Genomic DNA, 25,109 nt, shown 5'->3' with positions numbered 1-25,109 from the left:
AATCTGGCACTTGCTCTTGTTAAACTTCATATTGTTGGTGTCTGCTCAGCCCTCTGACTTGTCAAGATCTCCCTGTAAGCATTCTCTTCCACTGAGGGACTCAACAGCTCCTCCCAGTTCTAGTGTTGTCCACAAACATATCTCATATGCATTTGAGTCCTGTATCCAAGTCATTTACGAAAACATTAAAGACAACTGGCCCCAAAATTGAGCCCTGCAGAACCACGCTAGTGACTACCCACTAGCCTGTTGTTACCCCATTTACTAGAACCCTTTGAACCTGATCCATCAAACAATCATTTACCCATATTATTACGTATTTTTCTAGCTGTATGTTGGACATTTTGTCCAGAAGAATACTGTGATACAATATCAAAAGCTCTGCTAAAATCCAAAAAGATAACATCAGCCTAATCAGATTTTCTGCTAAATTAGAGCTGATACCCAGGAATCTTAGAAAAAGTCAATAAGTTCTTAAATTTTGCCCAGACAAAACTCCCAGACAGAACAAGAAAATACAGACAATTGGTTGCCTTAACTATATCTAGTAAGTCTACTTCACATTTATGTTCTACTAAGTGATTAGTTCTATCAAAAATTAGATAAATGACCTTCTTTGAAGAAGGAAGTAAATACAGACTTGTACAAAGCTTGAAAAATGAAAATACAACAGCTTATACCCAGAATAATCTATCCATGTCTAACTATATCAGTGGAGTTATTCTAGATTTACACTGCCATTTTTCAGTTCAAAATCAGTCTCAAAAAGAGCAGTGACAAAGAGCATATAAATAACTATAGACTAAGCACAATAAACTGAGCTATTTTTCAGTATTCTAATTACTAAGTGGCACTATTATACTCTTTTTAATTTTTATTATATTTATTTTTTACAAAAGGATGCTTCACATAAATGAGTCAAATCTCATGGTCACTGGGTGCAAGAATTCTAAGGATGTTGTTAAGAGGAGATACCGAGTCATATTTTGCTATATAACTCTCCAGTTCGTGGCTTCATCTAAACCTGCAATAGCAAAAAATACCACAGATGTATTTGTATGGCAGCTACCTTTCCAGCATTGCTGCTGCTGCTGAGCAGACAGATGGCCAGTAAGGATATAAATGTATGTCCTCTGTATATGAACCATGCTGTCTTTTGTAATATATTAACATCTGTTTAACCGGGATTTGGTGCACGCTCTGCAAGTTTGCTTATGACACCAAGCAGTGTGGTGTGACTGACACCGCTGGAGGGAAGGGATGCCACCCAGAGGGACCTGGGCAGGCTTAAGAGGTGGGCCTGAGAACATCATGGAGTTCAACAAGGCCAAGTGCAAAGTCCTGCATCTGGGCTGTGACAATCCCAGGCACAAAGGCTGGGTGGAGAATGGATTGAGAGCAGCCCTGAGAAGGACCTGAGGGGTGCTGGTTGATGAGAAGCTCAATGTGAGCTGGCAATGTGCTCTTGTTGCCCAGAAAGCCAATGCTGTCCTGGGCTGCATCAAAAGCAGCGTGGCCAGCAGGGCGAGGTAGGGGATTGTCCCCCTCTGCTCTGCTCTTGTGAGACCCCACCTGGAGTCCTGCACCCAGCTCTGGGGCCCCCAGCACAAGAAGGACATTGACTTGTTGGAGCGAGTCCAAAGGAGAGCCATGAGGAGGATCAGAGGGCTGGAGCACCTCTCCTGTGAGGACAGGCTGAGGTAGGTGAGGCTGTTCAACCTGGAGAAGGGTCTGGAGAGACCTTGTAGGCTCCTTCCAGTACCTAAAGGGGGTTTACAGGAAAGATGGGGAGAGACTCTATATTGGGGGTGGAGTGATAGAACAAGGGGGAATGGCTTTAAACTAAAGAAGGATAGATGTAGATTAGATATTTGGAAGGAATTCTTTACTGTGAAGGTGGTGAGGCACTGGCACAGGTTGCCCAGAGAAGATGTGGATGCCCCATACCTGGGAGTGTTCAAGGCCAGGCTGGATGGGGCCTTGGGTAACATGGTGTAGTGGGAGGTGTCCCTGCCCATGGCAGGGGGGTTGGAATTTGATGATCTTTAAGATCCCTTCCAATGCAAACCATTCAGTGATTCTATGACTCTATGATTAAGCCAGATCCTCTGTAGGTTTATGCCAGGACAGCTCCCTGGAGACCACATCAACTTCAGAAAACAAACAAACAAACAAACAAAAAACCAGTATTCTGCAGTGACCAGGGGTTTGAACTCAGCACATTAGCCTACAGCAATGTGGGGAGTAGAAATCAACAGCCTACACATGAAATAATATTTTGGTGTTTATGTTGCTTGTCTTTTCCAAACTTTTCCTCAAAATCCTCAACGTTTCTTTTCTCAGCTCATCGAGGTGAAAGGCAATGATGACCATGCCTTCTTAATATTTAAAGTATTCTAATGTTCTAGTGTGATATTTAACATTACAAACTATTTTGACTTTTTACTTTACAGAGAAAAGATATATGTGTGTTTGTTCTCCCTTCACCTACTTTCAGAAAAAGAGGAATAATTATTTTCAGAAGAAAGAAATACAAAACAAACTTAAGCCCATAAAATTTGTCAGATCTTTACAGGCTTCCAGATGCACTTTGTTAAGAGAAACAGTAGATAGAGGCTTGCATCCATTGTATCACATCTGTGAGGCATCATGCTGGTTCTTGGATGAAGCCGATTTAAAATGTATTGAACCCTGTTTTGCTGATGGCATAATGAGGTCTCTTCCCCCAAGAATATTGTTCTACAGCTTTCTGGGAAACGTTTTTCTTTACTTCTATTTGTGTAAGTAAGTCGTACTATTTTCTGTTGAGAGAGACACTTGGATCTGTCTGATGCTGTTCTCTTTACATGCAATAAAATTCCAGTTATTCCAGGGTCACTGTTCTAACCTCCCTGTCCAACAAGCTGTATATGCCTCCCTCTTCCGTAGCCTGTCAGTTCCTCCAGATCTTGATTAAACAGATCTGTTGGGTGTTGCCCATGTGGCACATAACTGGGAGCCTAACGTGGTTTCATCTTCATTTGAAGAGGTATTGCATCAATATTTACTGCCAAAAAAACAATACTGTAACCTTTCCGCTCACTATTAAACTGATACTAACTTGAAGCAGACTTTACTTCTAAAATAACTACTATTTTATGTCCAGCTCAACCAGAAAGCTGCAGCAGAAGGAGGGTGTTTACAGTGCCCTGCCTCCTCTGATCTCCCCAGGATGCTCTGGCATTGCACCACCCTTCACTCCAAGCTGCGGCTCATAGCCATCCTGCAACACCACTCGCTGCCGGAGCCCAGAACCCACAGCTCGCTCACAAACACATCCACATGATAGTAAACTGTTCTGCAGTCATGCCCCAAACTTTGAAGTAGTTGGGAAAGTGTGGACATCTGTACCCAAATGGCAGGACTATGACCTTCAAGTGTGATAGACTTGGTGTCACTATGGCTGTGGCAATCCTTCCAGACACGCTCAGCAGCTGGTTATAATCACATGCTGTAACCACTTCTCTTGCTATTTGCAAACCTATTGTTTATGAGTGCTAGAGAAACAAAAAGCAAAATTGTTTTAGAGGATAAAAATATTGTCTAGTTGTCTTCTTCTGAACAAGAAAGATTTCAAACAAAAAATGGGATGCAGTGGGAGTATGGGCTCATCTACACTTATGTGTACCCAGACATGTTATAAGCATTTAAATTCGCTACCTATGTTCCATGTACACAAGATAGTTTTTATGTCATGCAGAGTGATTAGTAGTGAAACTATAAACAGAACTTTTCAATTAGCTGCAGCAGGAGCCTCAGAAATCAGAATGCCAGAGTGTGCGGGTCTCTGAAAGCTGGAGGGGATTGTTTCTGTCTGTTTATTTATTTTATGGAGTGACATGCTGCTTGAGAACCAAATCATCACAGCCTCGATTTAGTGGGCCAAGTAAATAAAAGACATCCTTCTGCTACCATGAAAAGGAAAGTTGTGCCCTGCTTATTTAAGAAAAGTGGCAGCAAGAGAATGGAGGAAAATGAGTTGCTCCCATTCCTGAGCATACCAGCCACTATAGAGGGCTGATGGCAGACAGAGGAAAGAATTACACAGAGAAGATACAGATACTTGCTTTTCCAGAACACAGAGAGGAGCAGGAAGTAAGGCTAAAGTCTACACTTTGATCTCCACCCAAGGTGCTGCTCCTCCTCCTGTCCAGGTCAGTTCACACTGTAGATTCACAATCCAGCCCTAGGGGACTGCTCTCTTTTCCTGGGTTTGATGGGTCAGTTAGTCTCTCTCATGGAAAATCTTGGAGACGATCAAAAGGTTGGAAAACTCTGAGGAAATAAACCCCAGAAAATACACAGGACAGAAAGGGAAAATGCAAATGGATAATCAGCAAAATTATTGGACAGCTGCAGGCACCTGGGACATTTGCCTTTTCAAAAGCAGTTCTCATAAGCAAAGGGACTGACCCGTCCACTCGCTCCTATCCATGTAAATAAACTAATGGGTAAAGTTACAGTTTTCCCTCTCCCTTGTGGTCTGGCACCGCTGGTAGGTTTAGCTGATGCTGTCTTTCATCCTGACCTCCAGCCCAGAGTGTTGCAACCAAGTCTGAGATATAAACTACCCACTGTGATGGCTGCTCCTCCCGTGCTATGGGCAGAGAAAGGATGGGCAGAGATGGAATACCACAGCTAAATTTTCCCTTTTGAACTGAAGGGATTGCTAAAGAGAAATATGTCTATACCAGCAGTGGCAGTAGGGTTCCTCTCTTTCTCCCCAGAACAAGGGAGAACCAGGACTTTGATTAGACATCAATTTAGCCATGTTAATTTTGCCTTACTTGTATGATATCTCACCTGGAAGACAGTCTCCATTTCATCCATTAGAAGTCTGTGTAGCTCACTTACTACAGTTTGGTAAAAATGGCTGTATTTTCAGTTGGTGGAGATATGCAATGGATCACTTCTAGTGACTGAATGACATGATCTTCAGTGTAACAAGTTAATCTATTAAATAGTGAAAACTGTCACTGCAAAGCAAGATTAATATGCACAGTTGCTAAAATAGCGCATGCAAATATGCCTAATTAACAATTTGCATGCCCAATAGTGCATGCAAACATGCCTAATTAACAATTTGCATGGCCAATGCACAGTCAAGGTAATTCCATACCCACCATGAATCGCAAGGAGAAAAGAAAATAAAAAATACCAGTGAGGGATGCATGCAAGAAAATGGTTCTAGCATTCACAACATAATACTATAGTTACACTTATGTGGTATTTATCACCCAGAGAGTCAGAAAATGCTTGTCAGGGAAAAGTGAAAGACAGTCAGTTTAGCATGGTCTGTAAACACAGACACTGTACAAACAGAGACGATTTCAAAAAAAAAAAAAAAAAGGCAACAGTAGAAGAGAAAATCCACTCTGTTTGCAAGGCAAAGATGGAAGTACTTGGGTATAGTCCTGAAATGTGCTCAGCATAATCATAAACAGGAAGATTTGAGAGGCACATTTGAAAAGAGGATGCATCCTGATAGACAGAGGAAGTGAGTGCCAGGTGGGGCAGGACCAGTGAAGAGCAAACTCCAGGGCAAATGTGTGCAGGGTATTTAAGGTCAGAGGACATCGAACAAGACCAGGGAGCATGCTAGAAAGAAGCAGATTCATTCTGAATTAGATTTAAAGATAGGAAGTGAAAGATGAGAGTAAAGGAACCAGCTCAGAACTACAGTTCTCTTGAAAAAGCTACAGGGGCTCTGGATCTCTCAATTTTTAAAGGAAACATTTAAAGGAAACCATAAAGCCTGAATATCAGAGTGACTTAAGGTGGAATTAATATATATTTCAGCAAAGAAAAGGAATACATGCAGTGCGGTGAATTAATACTTCTCTCACTTTCCATTAAAGATTTTGTTAGAAGTGATTTTTTTTGCTTGCTGAAGAGAGCAGCATCCAGCAGTTCAAGTGAGATCGATCTGGATGGGAAGAGAGAGTGGCTTGTTTGGGGTAGGAGAAGGGGGTTATTAACCACCCGAACACGAGCAATTTTGGTACAGTGAATGGCTCAGTGCCACTCTACACCATAATACTCAGTAGAGAGACAACAGACTCTTTGTGGGAACCTTTTCTAACATTGCTTATGCACCAATCTAATAACAGCTTTTGTAGTATGCCATTTTCTGGGCTCCCATTTTACCCTCACTTTTTTCCTGGGTAGGAAGCACCAGACAGCTGTGTTGCTTCAACAACAAACCATTGACCAATTGGTCACCGGGGGCTGCTGTCTCACTGTGCTGCTGCCTGGTCTGGAGAGGATGGAAAAGATTTTACCTTTCTATAATGAAGTCCACCCTGTTTGTCAGCTTACCCTACTTTTTCATGTCCCTTGTAAAGCTCCAGCTCCTGGAGTTATGCAATTTTATTTATTTATAAAGGATTTCATTTTAAAACACATTTGCTCTACTTTCAATCAGAGGAAAAAAAATGTTATGCACAAGTCCTGAGGAATCCAACAGCAATCGGTGAGAAGCAAAACAATTATTTGGGGTATTTTTCTCACGATTTTCAAGTCAATATTATTATTTTTGAACATTCATAGCCCCTCCTGCCTAGTCCCTCTTTGAGGGCAGTCATAAAGAAGAGTAAGGAGAAACACCTCCAGCCCTGTTTATACCCCTGTACAGCCCAGCAAAGGCTGCAGCAGCCTCACCTTATGCTATAAAAATGAGTTTAATGGTGTTTCACATTGTAACAGAAAAAATGCACTTTAAATGAATTAGCCTGGTAAAAATATTGGATATGCAAAAGCAACACAACACCAACTAGAAAAAAAAAATCTTTAAAATCAATGTTGAATTTTTGTCCTTTTTTTTTTTTTTTCTTGAAAACACTCACTAGTTGTCTTCTGCGTAAGACATATAAGTAGTGCCATCTGGAGGAGAGTGTAACTGGCAGATCTCAACACCTGAGCTATCTTAATGTAAACTGAGTTTTCCAGTTCTTCATCTTTGATCAAGTAAAACACCCAGCAAGATATTTATTTTAATATTAGCTGTAAGGCCAGTCTCAGATTACTTGTCCTGGTAAACTTTAATAGCTGTCTTTCTCTGGCTGCAAATGAAATCTAAAATCTATACAGATAATCCCATAATTTAATACATATTTCTAGATTTAAAAATGCCCTTATATTTATTTTCTACTTATAGATTCTCTGTGTGTTCCTCAAGAAGTTTAGGAACTTTCTCATTGTAAATTAGTGTTTGAAGAAGCATCTTGAAATGTGTAAAGTAGTGCAGATCATCCTTAAATGTGAAATGATCTTTCTTGCTTCACCAGTACTTGAAATGCCTTTTTAGCATTCTGACAGTGACAGGTTCTGCATGAGAAGAGCAAAATGAATACTCTTTGAATACGACAGCCACATACAAACTTATACTGGGGAGGAAGTGGGGGTTCGCAAAAGCACTGAAACCTGCTGAGTAGGTTCTGCCCTATGCAGTAAAACTCAGTGCTTACCAGCAAGTCAGGAGCCTTTTTGGCTTCACAAGGAGCTGTTTGCACCATCAGTCATTGAAAGAGAATGAGTGAGGAAGACTGAGGGTGTCCAAGCGCTACAACAAACGTGCAATGGAGCCCTGAGAGCTGCCTGGCACCTGCACACCTGCTTTCACTCACAGGGCAAGATGACAGCAAAGTGCTGAAAAATGAACCTTCTTCCACTCCCTGAGAAAATGAGAAGTTACCTCAGGGTATCTGCAGCAACTGTCAATTCCGTTTGCTTCTTGGTGTATTCCAGGATAGCAGTCTTTATTTTCTACTCGGCTACCACCATCAACTGCTACTAATAAAGAATAAAAATGAGGTCCAGATGTGTGATTTCATGCTGTGACAGTACAAAGCCTGCAAACCAACATCCGAAGGAAAGAGGCACATGGTCCCAGGGGAAATCTGGGTTCTCCTATGCGCTAGAGAGTCAATACTGGCTTCTTGGCTGTAGTGGTCAGTGAAGCATGATATATGGGGCCATACTGTGCTTTCCTATCAGCGCGCTCAGGTTTAGTGGACACGGAGCCAAAGAGCCGGGTGGGGAAAGGAGTTAGAGATTAAAGCCTAAATGAGGAGGGATGAGGGAGGAACACAATACAGGATATGGGAAAAAGAGCGGCAGTGGCTGTGGGGCAGAAATTGTGAGAGACAGCTCAGAAGAAAACTGATTTCCAGGGAGGGATCAGCGGAACAATCCCACACCGTGTATAACAGCCTCTGCTGTCCTGTGCCCAGCCAGCACTTCTCTCCTGTCCTTGTGAACCCCCCTCTTCCAAAGTCTGATGTCCCAGTAAGCACATGGCTGCAGAGCCATTTTACAAAGGGAGAGAAACGTCTTGTTGCTACTGTGGTTCTGGTACCGTGGTTCATGCTCACATGGAGGCCATGGCTGAGAAGTGAGCTGGGCTTCCCAAAGGGCTGCAGGCACAAGCACAAAAGCGTTGACCTGCATGGGTTCAAGGACGGAGAAAGAGCACTTGCTGCCTGTGCTGTGGGCTGCGCCTGCTGCAGGTCCCAGAGCAGCGTGGTAGGAGTGGGCTGGAAAGCCACGTTTGATGACTGCCCACATTTCTTTGCTAAGTCAGGACCAGGGAGAGGTGAGGAACATGACAGTGTGGTTTGGGAAGGGATGAGTTAGCCTGTAAATTAATTATTTATTTTTAAAATAGACAGCCCTTGTGCAGTCCTTACTACAAGGGTAAACCCAGTATCTCACTGTCACCACTGAGGCTGACACAGTGATTTAAAGCATGGCAGAGCTTTGTCTGGCAATCATTACCAGCTTTGTCTTGCTGTTGCTTATCTCAGGGGTGTCCTTAACACATCCAAATGAAACACGTTGGTCCTCCAGATGAAAAACATCATTTAAGGTTAAATTTTGAATCTCTAGCTATGAAAGAGTTTGGAGCACCTGACCTATGAAGAAAGGTTGAGAGGCTTCTCTAGGCTATTTAGCCTAGAGAAGGCTTCAGGGAGACCTCATAGCAGCCTACAAGAAAGATGGTAGGGCCTCTTTATCAGGGACTGTAGTGGCAGGACAAGGGAGAATGGCTTTAAACAAGGATAGGGCAGATTTAAATCAGATATTATGAAGAAATTATTTACTATGAGGGCAATGGATGTCCCTGCCCATGGCAGTGCGGTTGTAACTGGGTGGGCTTTAAGATCCTTTCCAACCAAAACCATTACATGACTCTATGAAAAAGGAGCAGTATGAGACCAGTTTACTATATCAGACATCATAGCTGAGCTCCTAAGTTTAGCAAGCTTAGTATTAGCTCTGGATCCAGCACAAGGAGACCGAGTTCATCTGGAGCATGTATTCCTTTTCACCTCAAGAAAGCCTTCAGAAAATCAGACTCAGCACAGAGAAGTTATGGTCTTGAAGAGAGAGATGAAATCTATTAGCCATTACTGCTATGACACAGATGAGGAATTCAGCTCCAACTACAGCACCTTGGAACATGCTATAAAGGAGAACCTCTTTGGACTTTCTTCAAAGAAAAAAAAGTAGGCTACCGTAAATGTTCTAAGCTACCTCAGCTGGTAATGGGTGGAAGCCGTATACATTGGCACAGTAAATGCTACAACAAACTGTGCAAAACAGTTTTGATTCTCGTCCTTTCTGAGGCAAAAATCAGGAGATTTTTATCCTTAACACTGTTTTGGATCTTGCTCATAAAAGCTTGGAAAATGCAGAAAATGTGCAGTATGAAATAACACTGTACAGACTAGAGTTTATTCTTCATTCTAGCCATTTGATTTTCTTTCAAATACCTGCCTCAGCTTTATTCTCAAAAGTCAAGTAGATGAATTAATACAGAAGAGAGTTTTGTGCATTTGCTAATGTAAAGAATTCCCTTCCCTGGGAAAATATAAATGTTGAGAAAATACTTCAATTTTCCAAAACAACATTTTGAAACTAACCAAAATACTTCATTTTAAAATGTCAATGCTTATTTTGGAATTGCTGTTTTAACTCAGGCTGTCATTTAAATATCACTGTACAAGGAAACATCAATTTAAAGTAAAATGTTTCAGCCCAAAGTTGTATTTCTGGAGGAGGATTAATAGCAACTAGAGGGAAAGATTTACCCTTCAAGGACAGATTTATCAGTATCAATCCAAAATTTGATGGTATCATTGCAAACCTTGGAAAACTTTGCAGACTCAGAATCATGTTATTACTTACCAGTGTGGTTCAGCACAGTGTTTGAGCATCACCTGGCTCACTAAGCAAGATGATGCTGGGTGTGAAGATTCCACCATTCTCTTAAATTCAGGCCATCAAAGTCTGAATTCATAAGTGATGAACAATTAACAGAGCAATTGGATTTAAATTGCTAGAGAAACTTATGTGTTAAAACTTATTAGGAAAAAACTTATTAGGAATTAATCAGAAGGGTGAGCCTATGAATATGTTCTACTTCTCTGTTTTATTACAACACTTGTTCTCCATTTCTGCTTTACCTCCCTCTACCCTAGAAATGAACTCTTTACTCTTTTTTCTTTTTTTCCACTGAAGTATTCATGCTATATAAATCTCATCTGTCTCATATGTGTTATTCCACTGTATTTTTATATACTAGATTCCTCAATTCCCACATACAGTAGGTGAGACAGAGACAAAAGAGTGAATCCTATCCACAGAGAAACTTTCCTTGAATGCAAAGGGCCAGGAAGCTGTGGGTGGTATAATTGTGTAAATAATTTAAAAAGTAAAGAAAATAGATATGGAATGCAATAGCTGAAAATATACTTGCTGTCACAGATGGTTAATATTTTTCTTTAAGAGAATGAAGTTAGTTTTATTCTCCCTGCAAGCCAAGTTAAAAACACACACACACACACACACAAAGACACACGCAGAAGCCTATGATAGCAAAAAAAGGATGCATTTCCTGCATTCTTAGTACTGGCTCCAGCTGACTAACCCAACCATTGGTCATGTCCTTGACCAATTTTCCTTGAATTTCCAGTCATTTAAATACACTTTGCTAACAACTAGTGTAACTACTGGCACCAGGATGTGAAAAGTAGTTTCAATACCTGGGGCAACATCTGCTCTCTCTCCTCATCCTGCTGCTCCCCTAAAAATACAGGGCATGAGCCTGGGTCCTCAATGCTCCTGCCCTCCTGCGCACGGTTGCAGGGAGGCTGAATTTGTTGCTGTGTGCAGCTGCCTCTACAGTGTGACGATGAGCAACAAAGAAAAATGTACATAGAAAGCCCAGCCTCCAGAAACTAAAGTCTCTTTGACAGACCGGGACACCCAGTGCGCTTTTGGACATACAGGACAGATGGCTCTTTCTTTTTCAGCCTGAAGGAGTCCAGCAGCTGAGTGAAGACAACACATGAACACACCAAACCAGGAATCCTGAGGGGTCCCCTGCTGCCAGGATTTGTCCTCTTCAGTCATCCTCAAGAAAGTATCTCTGCAGACACCTGTACTGTGGTCTAGCATAGCCTACTAGAATATTTCATAGAATCATAGAATCATTAAGGTTAGAAAAGACCTTCAAGATCATCAGGTCCAACCATCACCCTACTACCAATGTTACCCACGAAACCATGTCCCTAAGCACCACATCCAACCTTTCCTTAAACACCCCCAGGGACAGTCACTCCACCCCTTCCCTGCGCAACCCGTTCCAATGCCTGACTGCTCTTTCTGAGAAGAAATGTCTCCTGATTTCCAACCTAAACCTCCCCTGGTGCAGCTTAAGGCCATTTTATCTAGTCCTATTGCTAGCTATCTGTGAGAAGAGGCTGACCCACAATTCCCCACAACTTTCTTTCAGGGAGTTGTAGAGAGCAATAAGGTCTCCCCCTGAGCCTCCCCTTCTCCAGGCTAAGCAACCCCAGTTCCCTCAGCCGCTCCTCATAGGACTTGTGTTCCAGGCCCTTCACCAACTTCTCTGGATACACTCCAGGGCCTCAGTGTCTTTCTGGTAGTGAGTGGCCCAAAACTGAACACAGTGCTAGAGATGCGGCCTCACTAGAGCAGAGTACAGGGGAATGATAACCTCCCTGGTCCTGCTGGCTGCACTGTTCCTGATACAAGCCAGGATGCCACTGGACTTCTTGGCCACCTGGACACACTGCTGGCTCATGTTCAGGTAAGCATTGACCAACATTCCCAGATCCCTTTCCTCTGCACAGATTTCCAGCCACTCTGCCCCAAGCCTGTAGCGCTGCATGGGGTTGTTGTGGCCAAAGTGCAGGACTCGGCACTTAACCATGTTGAACCTCATCCCACTGGCTCTGCCCATCGACCCAACCTGTCCAGGTCCCTCTGTAGGGCCTTCCTACCCTCCGGCAGATCGACACTTCCCCCCAACTTGATGTTATCCGCAGACTTACTGAGGGTGCACTCAATTCCCTCATCCAAGCCATCAATAAAGATATTAAAGAGGATGGGCCCCAACACCGACCCCTGGGGAACACCACTGGTGACCAGCCGCCAGCTGGATTTCACTCCGTTCACCACCACTCTCTGGGCCCAGCCACCCAGCCAGTTTTTAAGCCAGCCAAGAGTGTACCTGTCCAAAACAGCGGCTGACAGCTTCTCCAGGAAAATACATGGGGGAGACCATGTCAAAGACCTTGCTGAAGTCTAGGTAGACTACATCAATGGCCTTTCCCTCATCCACCAGGTAGGTTACCCGGTCATAGTAGGAGATGAGGTTGGTTAGGCAGGACTTGCCTTTCATGAACCCATGCTGACTGGGCCTGATCTCCTGGTTGTCCCACATACGCTGTGTGATTGCATTCAAGATGATTTGTTCCATCACCTTTCCTGGCACCAAGGTCAGGCTGACAGGCCTGTAGTTTCCTGGGTCCTCCTTCTTATACATGGGTGTCACACTGACAAATCTCCAGTCATCCGGGACCTCTCCGGATGACCATGACCGCTGATAGATGATAATAGAACCTCAGCCTTTTCCTTATCCTCAGTAGTCATGTTCCCCCCTGCATCCTTACCATTGGTATATTTGTGAAAGCTTTTTTTGTTTTTCTTAACCATAGTGGCCAGGTTGAGATTATGTTGGGCTTTGGCCTTCCTGATTTTTTCTCTGCATATGCTGGCAACTTTTTGTACTCTCCCCGAGTTGACTGTCCCTTCTTCCACATTTCTCACATGGAAAGTGAGTCATCAAATTCTAACAAGAATTCAGGAGCATTTCTTATGAAGAATGGTCCCTCTGAAGACTTCTGTCTCAATCTCCTGCCCTGGCTTAGAGAAAAAATAAGGAGACTCCCAAATACATTTCTCTTATCTCATGATTTATGCAGCTCTGATGCAGAGGCAAAAGTAATTTCTGTGGGATAGGTGCCGAAACCTGTTGTCAGATGTGGGCATTATATTATACCCCTGCATATACCATGGATCAATCACCTTTGCTGAGAAAGACACTTCTGCACAGCTCTATATCCTGCTATCCATCTAGAGCCAATTTCTCAGAAATCACTGCAGAGACACTATTCAGTGATCTTTCCTCCTACAGCACAGGGCTTCTCTACTGCAGAAGGATCAAAAGATGTGCTGTATCTGATTTACTGTGTCCTAAATAGGATAGACATATATTCTTTTCATGTCAGAACACTTCCTGTAATGCATTTTTGGGGCAACAGCTCTAACTGAACAGGTCTTTGCAAGCTGAGTTTAGCTGTTTCAAGATTTGTGCTCCATAACTAAGAAATAAAGTTTGTTCTCAGTCTGACTTTCCATGCCCCACTCCCCTTTCCGCTGTCTCCTATAGTTGGTAAAATGCATAGTGTTGTTCTGTTAAACAGCTCCTGCACACAGTCTGACTTTGTGTTCTGTACATCCATAGGCATCGCACGATGAGAGGGGGCATTGTGCTGCCAAGAGCTGCTGGCTGGAAAAATACTTCTGATCATGTGTAGTGCTATTGTTGTTCAATATCACTGCTTGATCAGCAAAGCTGTATCCTAAATTCTGCTATAATATTCAAGGGAAATACATATTTTAGCTAAATCCCTGATGACTTAAGAGCTGGTGAGTGACAGAGTCCCGTACAAGAAGCAAAGTTAACCTCCTTCTAAGGAAATAATGCACAGGAAGGTCTAGAAGAATTCAGAGCTTTAATTTCCTTTTCTGTGAACATCATGTCAGTGCTGAGAAGGCATGTACCTAGGGCAGTCTAAGACTGACTAAGCCTGGAGAAATGTCTTCTGTGAGAGATGGGGAAAAGACAGCAGCTGACCATAGCAATGGGCTCAGGAAGCCAGTGGGGGTTCAGAAGGGCAGTGGAGAACAAAGACAAAGAAGCTGTGAGGCAAGATCTAAGCTTTGAATTCATTTCAAACTAGGGGTGAGACATCTATACTAACTATGGTTAAAAAGAAGGAACCTTTGGAAGAATGGTTAAGCTTAGCAAGGAATGAACATAGGTGAAGGAATCATATTAGTAAAAACTTAAGTCAGTGAAATTTCTTGCTCCAAAATGTAATAACAATTCATCTGATCTTCATTTGTCCTGCAAGAGTATTTGCTTCAACCCATTGTTAGAAACATTACCATCCCACACTGAGAGCCACATGTGCTGGAATCATGAGATTAACCCAACAGTGCAGCTTACACTGAAGAGTACTCAGTTCTTACCCTATGCCATCAGAAGTAAAGCTCAGAAACATGACTGAAGGTAACTGATACAAATAGCCAGAAACAGTACTAATGAAGAGTATGAGCAACCTTATACTTCAGTGGAAGCCCTTACATGGCTGGAAAAAGCATCACAGGGTGTTATAGGACAAAAAGAGTTCATGAGTGATATTGGGTGATATTGGTGGTGATCTTTTGGACTAGATGATCTTGGAGTTTTTTTCCAACCTTCATTATTCTATGATACTATGATCCACTTACAATTTTTCCATATGCAAGTACTGGGCAACAAAGAAAGCTCTGATTCCCACAGTACTGGTAACGCATTTGGAAAATGCTCTCAGTCTGATTTTTGGGGTGTTCCTTTGGGGACCCAAGATTTGGACTCAATGATCCTTGTGGGTCCCTTCTAGTTCAGGATATTCTATGACTCTCTGATTCTATGACGATACGGTACTGGCTGCGCCTAGCTCTTAGATCACTGTCAGTGGGGCTGATAGTGTTTTACAAGGATGGCCATGACTGTTACACCAGCATAGCTGTTGACAAAACTGAGCTCTACAGATGTGAGCTTCCAAATGAAAAGCAACTGTGCAGGGTCAGAACTACTCAGTAGAGACCAGGTCTTTGGGGCCTTCTTGGTACGGATAGTCCATCTGCCCCATCTGTGCTACAGGAGTGGTTCTGGGCATCAAAAAGGGCACCTCAGAACCTGTTCTTTGTTGCATTGGGTTCTCCATCTTTAGCACAGCTAGACTCAAAGCCGAACACGCATTGGAAAGTGTAAATACGAATATTTGGATTCTTCATTTTCTGTAGCTTACTGCGAGGTCTCTACTGACTGAAAAGTCACAAAAACAGTATTTTAATCCATTATCTTGATCCTACCTGTGTCCCTTTTTCTGACTTTTTACTTTTTTTTTTTTAACTGACTATGCTCTGTGTTCTCCTATTTTGATAGTAGAACAAAAAAATCTCTTTTCAGCAAAGGCAATGAAGGGTAGATAAGACCACATTTGTTTAAAAACATGCACATACACACCGAAACAGCTCAAATTACCACTGGATCCTTTTGCTAGCAAGAATGGAAGAAATGAGCTATGGAAAATAATGTTGAATTGGAAAGGGAGTATTTTGTTAACTCAATTGCACCACCATCCAGATAACTATGAGAATGCTGATAATAGTCAAACAGAATTCTCAAGGCTTGTTTGGTACATGCTGCAATGACTGTGATAGCAGTAAGGAAGAGATTGTTCTAGCACATGTACTTCACCTGCAAAGATGTCACATAACTCTCATTTTCAAAGCTAGTTAAGTCAGATGCCTAAATTAATGGTCTGACTATCCAAAGTCATTTCCTTAATACAATTTAACTCCTTCCACCTCCATTTGAACCAACAGCTCATCACACCTGGCCATAGTGCAATCTCTAGATAAAAACTGAACTCAAAAACAAAAAGAAGGGCCTTATTCAATGGGAGCACAGTTCCTCACTTTTTCTTTTTCTTTCTTTTTTTTCTTTTTTTTTTTTTTTAATGCAGCAATACAACTATCTTATTTACTTTGTGGTAGATTATGGATGTGTGACTGCTAGCTACACAGTGCAATGAAAATTAAATCTTCACCCGATGGGCTTATATGGAACTTGCAGGAAGCAACATAAATAAAATGTATTATTCATTTCTTCATTGCTTATTTGCTGTTAAGGATATGAGAATTTGCTGTTGAAGTGGCTTATGATTTTTGAGCGCAATAAAAATGAAATCAATAGCCAATATGTCCAACATTTAAAAACAATTCCTTATGCTATAAAACTTTATTTCCTACGGTGCCTTTCATACAAACTATATCCCAATAGGTTATGCATACCGAAAGAATACAATTACAGAGATAAATAATAAATAGAAAAAGGAAAGTGCAATTAAAGAGATACCAGCAAAAGGAAAAACATAACTAATACACCATAGAGCAAATGTTTCTCTTGCTTAGCTTTGTAAAAGGATATTGGTGCATAATGATTAACTTGGTGGAATCCTGTTGGAAGTTATAAAAACCCTGACATACACCATTTTCAAAGGCTGCAATCAGCAGCAGTTTATCAACTGCTGCACTAGAGGATATGCTAATGTTTAAAGGGCATCAAATCAGGCCCATAAAAGCTAATGGAATTCTTTCCACTGCTTTCACAGTGTATTGGATCAGGCTTGAGTGTACTTATTAAACCAACAATATTCATCTTTTTTTTTTTTTTCATCTAGATCTCTACATCAAAAGAACAAAACCCCAACAGGCCATTTTCAACAATGGCAACAAATCACCAAAGGAACAGAAAAACTCTTTTAACTCTGGAAACTTGATGCTTTCCTAGCACTTTTTACTCAGGTGTCATTTTGCGAGATATTTGGAAGAAAATACATTTATACATTTTCAATCTGCAAAACAAACTCTGGAGAAAAAAAAAAAGGAACTATTAGGTTCTTCTGAAATGCAAAATGCAGTAATTGAGTAGTAGTAATTGACACAGTACTTCTATTAAGCATTTTTTTTTCTGTTACAGAAGTTCAAGACCTCCACATAAGATGGGAAAAGAACAGTCTGTAATGGTAGAAAATAACAAAAAAAAATACCTGCATAGAGAGCAGAATGCAGAATAAGAACCAATGGTAAAATCACTGTCCTTAAGCTAACCTACTCCTGCTTTAAAATCTGCTTTACAAAGGCATGGGGTAGATTTGGTTGTCTATCTGACAGAATAGATATGTTTACAGGTACTTAAAATTACAACTATAGAGCCACAATTCTTCTTAAATGTGTTATGCTGGTTTCACGGATAATCAACAATGGTTTTCAAACATCTATGAATGTACTAATTTAAATGGAAAATATTTAAGAAAGATGCAAAAACATAAATCCAAAAATTGAAAATAAGGACACAAAACTATAAAACAATTGACAGCAATATGGATGATCAAGAGAACAGAGAGTGCAAAGTAAACACTTCAAGAAAATGGATGAGAGAATGATTTCTGTGTATGATTATATTGCCGTGGTAAAAACGAGGGAGAGAAAAAGGCTATTTTAAATAAAGGACAGAGCTAACATAAGAAAAAAAAAATAGTTGCAAACAGGGTCAGAGCAAACTGAATGTGAAACTCAAGAGAACATTAGTAGCCAGCAAAGGAGTAAAATGTCTGAGCAAGTCCTCCAATAGGACATGAGGGAAGAATAAAGTAGTTTCAAGATACAGCTGGACTGAGATTAACTGAGATGGTGTCCCACAGGAGGCCAGACCTACTGACTGGGGAAGCCCCTTCCTGACATCGTCCCACCTTCCCAAAGTGCTGCTGAACTCATCAGCTCATTCAGGTATCTTCAAAACTTAAAGACAGTATTCTTTCCACTCCTGTCTAAAATATCTCTCCCAAGCTCTTTTCTTCCCACACTTTTCTACATTTCCTTCTGCCTTCCCAGATTTTGCTCCTTTCTAACTTGAAGATCAGTATCTAAACCACTTTCTCAACTGTTTTCTTACCACTACATGGTAAATCTCCCCTCAGTACACATTGTACTGTCAAAGTCCCTGATGCTTCTTTCACCCCAGGCCTGCTAGAAAGCCTCCCCTGAGATATGGCATAAGCAGAAATATGAAGTCAAAGAACTCCAGATTTTTGGCAGCAGCTGCTGAGAACAAGTTGAAAGTATGCATGGATTTTCATTCTCCAGAGGGAAGACAACTTTGTGATAGCCCTGGAAAAAGCAGGGAGCACTAAAAATCTTGTAACCAACAGCAAGGATGGAAAGCTGTTAGTCTATTTTATTTTGAAGCTCTGAAACACATACAAGTTATTGGGCAGATATTTTGGATTATCTGGATTTACCTGGTTATCTGGGCTCACACAGACACCATCACCCTTGGGAAAAAATAAAAAAAAAAAATAAATTATGATTTCAGATAAAGATAACTAGAGCAGACAACTCTCTTCACCTGAACTTTACCAAAAGCTCTACCAGGCAGAGCTGTGAAAATACAGAGATTTCCTCTTCCAACGAAGGAATATACAGGAATAAATACTCCTTTAAATATTTTTTATATTATTTTCTCTAGCTCAAATTGAACAGACACTTGGAGAGAAAACCATCAAAAGTTTTGAACATAAGCTTTCTTCCTAGTAATCTAAATTTGGTTTCCAGGCTCTTTGTTCTGCATTGTTCTATAAACTTGCACCATGTAGATAACCCTGATAGTTCTTAAAGTTTGTGACCCTATAGACCACAAACAATAACCTTATTCCTAGGCCTTAATATTGGTTCTGGTCATCTTTAGCCTAACATGGAAAGGCATAATGAGGTCTAGTGTCTACATAAAGCTGGATAAATTCAATGTGGAGAGGAACATACATTTTAACAATGAAAGTAATCAGTTACCAGAACATCACATACATGGCCACAGTGGATTTTCAGTTATCACTGAAGATTGGGTATCTTTCTAGAAACTATGACACAACTCAAGCAGAAGAAAGGTTTTATGCAGGGAAGTGAGTGAATTGTTTATGCCATCCCATCTGGCGTTAATCCTTTTGAATCCACTTCAGTATGTTTTGTTATTACTTTGGCAGCAGCACCCTCAGCTTAGCCAGCACTAAAAAGGCACTGCTGCACAAGCATCCCATATTCTTTGTTCCTCCAGGTTCAAAATTGACCAGAATGGTCCCCAACATGCTGCACCCAGACTTGGCTCTCATCCTGTGCTCGCACTCCATGGACATAACCCAAGTGGTCCTACTTTCTGCACCAAACTGCCATCTCCTACCTTTAAATGCTCCCAAATTTGTTGTGTGAGAAAACGCTTTACCCTGTGACAGGTTTCTATGGTGAGCAATCTTTTATCTTTAAAATTAGAAACTAAGGCATGAATTCCTTGGTCTATATAGTTAGCTGACTTTATTTTATTGGGACCAAGTCAAAGACCCACACATCTCATGCTTGGCTGTGTGCTATTCTGCACAAGCAAGGGTCACAGAGCCCCAAACAAGCAGCAGAACACCCCAGCTCAATCTCCCAGGCTCTCCAGACAGCAGGACATTGCTTCACCATCCAGTCTAGCCATACTGAGGCAAAATCTGCACATGTGAGATGCACAAGTTTGATGTTTATATATGTTTCATGCAAAATCAATCAATCAATCAATCAAGTAAGAAATTCAACTTTTCTTTTGAGATGATTAATCATTAGAACAAAACACTTCTGGCAAAACAAGCACTCCGCTCAACAGATCTAGAGGCCTTCCTGAATAGGTTCATTACCACTTGGACGGCTGCATCTCTGATCTGTATTGCAGAGGAGAACAAATGAAAAGTTTTTATGGCCATTTGCCATATTATTGGAAAAAACAAAAACAAAAACAAAAACAAACTTTTAAAGCAATTTCTAGAGAAGCATTGCTACTGCAAAGCTAAACTAACCAAAAAAAGAAAAAAAAAAAGAAACCAGAACCAAAAACCCTTTAACTGCAAATATAACATCAACTTTCAGAGCAGGGGCTCCCAAAATTTTCTGCCTGGGTACCATAGAAAGAGAATTCCAGGGCACTGTGGCAATTTTAGACTCAGTAACTGCGATGGCTTTTATCTTGTGCATCCAGCGCTGACATCTCTCTTGAAGCAGAATCAGCAGTTCTCGGCTATCAGTGAAAAAGGTAAGGAGCAGATCACTCCACTTCAAGCAGGGTAACTTGCAAGCAAGTGAGGACATTTATATTAGATCTTATATATGTTTAGAGAGAAGAATTGAAAGTTTGAAAGCAAAAGGCTTCCATACAAAGACAGCTCTCCAAAAACAAACAAACAAAAAAAACCCCACACCATTAAAAACAACGTGTTGTGACTGACTGTGAGAAGAATCCCAGCACTGAATTGCATTACAACCTGAGAAGCACCAGCTCCTAAGTTGATTTGTTCACTCAGGTCCACTGTGGCCCAGTGAGACATTGATAATCTCCTTGAATTGGATCCTTGAAGAAATTCCAGCTTCTAACACTAAATTCTAATGAAATCTGGACTGATAAATAAATGTTAAGCATACTATGTGGTACTATCCCAAATATCGGCATACACATAAAAAAAATAAAATAAAATAATATTTAATAAAATCCTTCATTTTAGAGACAATTAATAAAGCTTTGTATCTGAAAGAAGTGCAAGCTGAGCAGAATGACTGCAGTTCCGGGCTTTGTGTGACATCTAGTGGAAAAAAAAGGCTATTGTCACGGATATTCGGTCACTGATATACACTAATACAAGGAAAAAATAACCAGGAGATAATACCAAGGATGCACTCCTTCTGCAAGCTATAATCTTGCCTGTTGTTACACGGTAAGAACAGTGGTGAAGGTTCAGCAGCCCAGATGTCTGCGTGGGCTGACAATTTCAGCATGTTACTGGGATCTTTCATAGCCCATGCTCTGAGCTCACTTTTTCCTCATTGCTACCTCTTTTTGCCACAAGGTTGTCAGTATGCTATGGTAGGTCACACTGTGGACCTGCCCGTCTCAGCATCCCTCTCCAAGAACAGCCCCTGAAGAGTTACAGGCCTTCGCAGAGTGCTTTCCCTGCCTTTAGCAGATTCTGGCTCAGAAACACCCATAGCAAAGATGTTACTTTGTGTCAAACAGCTCTTGAAAATTTTCTAAATTATTTAGTAAAAATATTATTATGATGAGAATTTTTCATTTTCTTCAAGTATTTTGTCATATGCTTGAATCCACACTAACTTTCAGCATTCACAGACACGTCAATGTTTTCCACAGTTCAGAGTGTGTGAAGAACTACCTCCTCTCAACTTCAAATCTGACACTACCTTCCTTGATTCATTAATGTCTCCCAGTTCTGGTATTATCATGAAGAAGAGTGGACCATCTCCTTGTGTACCTTCTCTGTATTCTTCTTGGTTTTATAGTCATCTCATTCATCTCCCTCTCTAAATTATCTAGATTTGCAGGCAGCACAATACTTGTCTGTGTACTTCAACCTCGTACAGATGTTGCTGCAAATCCTTGGTCATCTTTGCTGCCCTTTGAAATACTTTATTTTTGTTCTTCTAAGTCTTGTCAGTGACAGGAGTTCTGCGCTGGAAAAAGTGGTTAGGATACAGTTCAGGTTTCTCTAGTAGCATAACAGTATTTCCTTTTTTGCATACTTTTTCTTTCCTTGTAATTCTTAATATTCTATGCATAATTGACTCTACAAAGAGAGTTGACATTTTTACAGAAATATGTGATGAATCTCTTTCCTGAGTTAGTAACTGGTACTAATTCCATCACTGTGCCTGTGTTTTTGCCTTCTTTTTTCCATATATGCATCATTTCATGTTTGGCAGCACTGGATTTCATTAGGTATTTTACCCTCCAGCATGAGATCCTCCTGAGAGGCAAGTAATCCTCCATAGCTGTTTCTAGTTTCAAATGCCCTCTGTAATTTATTATCACAAGCAGACTTTGTCACCCCCTTCTCATTCCCTTCTTCTACATCATTTATGAGTATGTCAAAATATACAGGCCCTAGGACAGATCCTAAGAGGACTCCAGTGGTGACTTCCCTACACTAAAAGCTGACTTTTATTCCTACTCTTTGTTTCTGCCCATAACCAGTTATTAATCCATGAAGAACCTTTAATTTGTTCTGTCACAGATGAGGGTTTTCTGTGAGAAACTTTGTGAAAAGTCTTCTGGAAATCAGCAGGAATTTAACACGATCACATTAACAAGAGCTTCTTCAAAGAGTTCCAACACATTCCTGAAGCATTATTTAGTTTTTGTAAAGTTATACCCATCCTTTTCTGCACACATATCCTTCATACACATCCTTCTCTTCTCTTTAAACACAGCTTCCTTTAAGGTAAGGCTTCTTAGTACTTACTTGTCTGTTGTTCCTCAGCTCCTGAGCCAGCAAAGTATGTTCTGCTAATGTATTTCCCAAATACCAGATACACATATCTCATAAAGGGTTAATTACCCACCTCCCAAGGACATGCAAGCATAAACCTCAATCTCATTCCACTGAAAAAGTTAACCAATTAGGGGTTAAAACAAGTTTAAATGAACATGAGAAGCATAATGAAGATGAAAAACTTCTGTCTTTATAGCATCTTTCTTGTGAATCAGAAATAACATAAAGGCCATTTCACAGTGAGCTGCCTGTGCTCTCTGTTCTGTCACAATCTTTTATATTGTCCCCAGTCCATAGCGGTTGCCCCAGGCAAGAGTGAAGCCACTCTTGGGAGACATAACAAGCCAAGAACAGTGACAAAGGGCTTCTACAGCCGGTATCCAGGCTACATTTAAGAAAGATATTCCTAACTGAATATATATTTGATGTACATAATCTCTCATCCCTTTAAGGTTCCCAGTCCTTGTCACTTAGAAATAACTTGTCATCAAATCCATGGTCACCGGGAACAACCCTACCTAGGGACAGGAACTTTTCCCCTGATTTCTGTGAACTCATGAAACATACCTCAGGTTAAACACAGGTAAAAGAGAACAAAGTAAAATGAGAGACACCTGCTTCCATTCTTGACCTCACATAATTCTTCTTTCCCTCTTGTAAATCCCAATTCTCCTGCCCCTAAATCTGTCTTCAAACACAATTCATAGAATCATAGAATCATAAAGAACCATTTGTCCTCTTCAGTCATCCTCAAGCAAATATCTCCGTAGACACCTGTACTGTGGTCTAGCATAGCCTATTAGAATATTTCATAGAATCATAGAATCATTAAAGTTGGAAAAGACCATCCAGATCATCTGGTCCAACCATCACCCTACTACCAATGTCAACCATGTCCCTAAGCACCACATCCAACCTTTCCTTAAACATCCCCAGGGACGGTCACTCCACCACCTCCCTGCGCAACCCGTTCCAATGCCTGACTGCTCTTTCTGAGAAGAAAAGTCTCCTGATTTCCAACCTAAACCTCCCCTGGTGCAACTTGAGGCCATTTTATCTAGTCCTATTGCTAGCTATCTGTGAGAAGAGGCTGACCCACAATTCCCCACAACTTTCTTTCAGGGAGTTGTAGAGAGCAATAAGGTCTCCCCCTGAGCCTCCCCTTCTCCAGGCTAAGCAACCCCAATTCCCTCAGCCGCTCCTCATAGGACTTGTGTTCCAGGCCCTTCACCAACTTCTCTGGATACACTCCAGGGCCTCAGTGTCTTTCTGGTAGTGAGTGGCCCAAAACTGAACACAGTACTAGAGGTGCGGCCTCACCAGAGCAGAGTACAGGGGAATGATAACCTCCCTGGTCCTGCTGGCTGCACTGTTCCTGATACAAGCCAGGATGCCACTGGACTTCTTGGCCACCTGGACACACTGCTGGCTCATGTTCAGGTAAGCATTGACCAATATTCCCAGATCCCTTTCCTCTGCACAGATTTCCAGCCACTCTGCCCCAAGCCTGTAGCGCTGCATGGGGTTGTTGTGGCCAAAGTGCAGGACTCGGCACTTAGCCATGTTGAACCTCATCCCACTGGCTCTGCCCATCGACCCAACCTGTCCAGGTCCCTCTGTAGGGCCTTCCTACCCTCCAGCAGATCGACACTTCCCCCCAACTTGATGTTATCCGCAGACTTACTGAGGGTGCACTCAATTCCCTCATCCAAGCCATCAATAAAGATATTAAAGAGGATGGGCCCCAACATCGGCCCCTGGGGAACACCACTGGTGACCAGCCGCCAGCTGGATTTCACTCCGTTCACCACCACTCTCTGGGCCCAGCCACCCAGCCAGTTTTTAAGCCAGCCAAGAGTGTACCTGTCCAAAACAGCGGCTGACAGCTTCTCCAGGAAAATACATGGGGGAGACCATGTCAAAGACCTTGCTGAAGTCTAGGTAGACTACATCAATGGCCTTTCCCTCATCCACCAGGTAGGTAACCCGGTCATAGTAGGAGATGAGGTTGGTTAGGCAGGACTTGCCTTTCATGAACCCATGCTGACTGGGCCTGATCTCCTGGTTGTCCCACATACGCTGTGTGATTGCATTCAAGATGATTTGTTCCATCACCTTTCCTGGCACCAAGGTCAGGCTGACAGGCCTGTAGTTTCCTGGGTCCTCCTTCTTATACATGGGTGTCACATTGGCAAGTCTCCAGTCATCCGGGACCTCTCCAGATGACCATGACCATTGACAGATGATGGAAAGTGGCCAAGCAACTCCTTTTAAAACCAGCTCAAACTTCACTTCTGCAAATTCTTGAGTTCCCCAGGGTAACACATCATAACATCATAGAATATCCTGAGCTGGAAGGGACTCCTGAGGATCATTGAGTCCAAATCCTGGATCCACACAGAGTAACTAAGAGTTAAACCGCATATCAAGGAGCATTGTCTGAATGCTTGTTCAGTATTGACAGGCTGGGGACCATGTTTGTTTGCCCTCATGAAACAG

The 25,109-nt window shown here is 41.6% G+C and overlaps 1 protein-coding gene and 1 long non-coding RNA gene across 4 annotated transcripts in view; one reads left to right on the top strand and one right to left on the bottom strand.

The window, feature by feature from the left end:
* LOC308185134 (uncharacterized protein) overlaps positions 1-25,109 on the bottom strand; it is a 163,477-nt gene that overhangs the window by 10,425 nt on the left and 127,943 nt on the right. The window contains exon 3 of one of the 3 annotated variants that reach the window (XM_080572901.1): positions 18,546-18,578. The exons of the other annotated variants lie outside the window; for them this stretch is intronic. Coding sequence (XP_080429027.1) covers positions 18,546-18,578 — 33 coding nt within the window. The remainder of the gene's footprint in view (positions 1-18,545; positions 18,579-25,109) is intronic. 3 annotated transcript variants of the gene reach the window in all.
* Positions 23,765-25,109, top strand: part of LOC308185138 — a 210,939-nt gene continuing 209,594 nt past the window's right edge. Inside the window, exon 1 of the long non-coding RNA XR_013943150.1 lies at positions 23,765-24,220. This is a non-coding gene — a long non-coding RNA (uncharacterized lncRNA). The remainder of the gene's footprint in view (positions 24,221-25,109) is intronic.

Source organism: Anser brachyrhynchus, assembly GCF_964034855.1.
Source record: "Anser brachyrhynchus genome assembly, chromosome: Z".
NCBI lineage: Eukaryota > Metazoa > Chordata > Aves > Anseriformes > Anatidae > Anser > Anser brachyrhynchus.
The sequence above is the reverse complement of the archived record's forward strand: the minus strand, read 5'-3'. Positions and strand labels throughout refer to the sequence as shown.